The 2,242-nt window shown below is 37.6% G+C and overlaps 1 protein-coding gene across 1 annotated transcript; it reads left to right on the top strand.

The window, feature by feature from the left end:
- Positions 1-564: 564 nt before the first annotated feature.
- On the top strand, positions 565-1,497 carry LOC110212702 (olfactory receptor 2AG1-like). Its single transcript, XM_020992710.1, has one exon. It carries the CDS (start codon positions 565-567, stop codon positions 1,495-1,497), a length of 933 nt encoding a protein of 310 aa, XP_020848369.1.
- The last annotated feature ends 745 nt before the right edge of the window (positions 1,498-2,242 follow it).

Below are 2,242 nucleotides of genomic sequence, written 5' to 3'. Positions count from 1 at the left end.
TTCATTTACATTATTAAATTTATTGGCATATAATTGGGCAAAACAATTCCTAATAATTTCTTTGATTTCCTCTTCATTAGTGGTATATTCATCCTTTTCCTTTTTGATACTACTGATTTGGTTTTCTTCTCTTTTTGTCATATTAATCAATGATTTATTATATATTGTTTTTTTCATAAAACCAACTCCTAGTTTTATTTATTAATTCAGTAGTTTTCTTATATTCAGTTTTATTAATCTCATGTTTAATCTTTAGGATTTCTAATTTGGTGCTTAATTGGGGGATTTTAATTTTATTTTTATATCTATCCATTGTGATAATCAGCATATTTGTAAGCCACCAATTCCATTATCAGAGTGGAAGCAGAATAATCAGAAGGCTACCTCAATGTAATCTCTGCAATTAGTGCCTGGGGGTACAATAAGGAGATTCTCGACTCATTGACTTTAAACTAAGACACTTTCAGTTTATTCTGTTATCAGAGACTTAGGAAACTCCTGAGTCATTTGGATACATACTTACTGAGCATCTGTTTGGTTACAGGAAATTGAGGAATCTGTGGAATGGAACTCTGGAACATCACCATGATAAACAGTTTCTTCCTTGTTGGAATTCTCCAGGATAGCAAATCCCCCGAGCTTGTCTGTGCTGCTATCACATTCTTATACCTAGTGGCCATGGGTAGTAATGGTCTTCTGCTCCTGTTGATTGCTACGGACAATAGACTCCATGTGCCCATGTACTTCTTGCTCAGCCAGCTCTCACTTATGGACCTGCTCTTCACATCTATTGTTGCCCCCAAGACATTGGTAGATTACATGAGTGGACAAAACACCATCTCCTTTACAGGCTGTGGGTTTCAGATGTTCCTGGCACTGACACTTGGAGGTGCAGAAGACATACTGCTGGGTTTCATGGCATATGACCGCTATGTGGCCATTCATCACCCTTTGAACTATATGGTCTTAATGAGACCAACAGTTTGTTGGTCCATGGGGGCTATATCCTGGCTCTTGGCATCTGTGAGTGCCCTTATGTACACCATCTATACGATGCATTTCCCTTTCTGTAGAAACCGAGAGATTCACCACCTTCTCTGTGAAATACTTCCATTACTAAAGCTCACATGTGCTGACACTTCACAGTATGAACTCATGGTATACACAATGGGTGTGACCTTCCTTCTGATACCCCTCTCTGCTATCCTCGCTTCCTACACCTTAGTCTTAACTACTGTATTTCACATGCCGTCAGCACAGGGAAGACAGAAAGCTCTCCTTACCTGCTCATCCCACCTCACAGTGGTTGGATTGTACTATGGAGCTGCCATGGTCATGTATGTCCTGCCCAGTGCCTACCACAGCCCTCAGCAAGACAATATCCTCTCTGTGTTTTACACCATTGTTACTCCAGCCCTGAATCCCCTAATCTACAGCCTGAGGAACAAAGATGTGCTGGCAGCCCTGAAGAAGGTTGTAGGGAAAGACCCCTCATAGCTGAAATGGTAGCATCTGGATAAGTGAAGAGTATTTTGTTCTTAGTGATTAGACTTATCACTCTCTGTTGATATTTGAATTCTCCATCCTGTTTCCACCTCTCTGGGAAATTGTCTTGGATGCTTTTTAAACCAACAGTCTGAGTTCATTCTTTTATCTTTTATTTCCCTAGACTTGGTCCCTACAGAGCACATGGACTTGGTTCTTATATGTCGATTTATGTGACATTATTAAATTTCTGTTTTTGATCTGATCTTAACAGTTCTCTGTTGCACTCATGACATCAGGTGCATTTTTTTACAAACTGACAATAATTTATATGACAACAGTTTGACAAAATCAAAATGATTGTTCTAAGTAATATATAAGGAATCTCTAGACTGAAGGCAGTGACTGAAAGGAAATGCTTAATATTTTTCTAAAAGCAGTTTTAAGTTCTTTCCACAGGCCCAATTATCTTTCTTTTTATTTTATTTTTTTTAATTTATCGAATAAAACAAGCATTTCCATAACATAGTACAATAAAAAGGTGATTGCATATGAAACTACTATGTGCATATGAAACTATTATGTGCAAATATACTATGCACAACTTACTATTCCTTTTGAATATGCAAAAAAAATTGTATAAATTTCTTTTTTTTTCTTCCCTCCCTCCCTTACCCTCTAGATGGCTACTGTTAGATAAAAATAGGTAGGTAGGTGTTTGTGTGTGTGTGTGTATGTGTGTGTGTGAAATTATTCT

This window comes from Phascolarctos cinereus, unplaced genomic scaffold (genome assembly GCF_003287225.1).
Source record: "Phascolarctos cinereus isolate Bilbo 61053 unplaced genomic scaffold, phaCin_HiC Scaffold_2;HRSCAF=192, whole genome shotgun sequence".
NCBI lineage: Eukaryota > Metazoa > Chordata > Mammalia > Diprotodontia > Phascolarctidae > Phascolarctos > Phascolarctos cinereus.
Note: the sequence above shows the minus strand (reverse complement) of the source record. Positions and strands in the feature narration are given on the sequence as shown.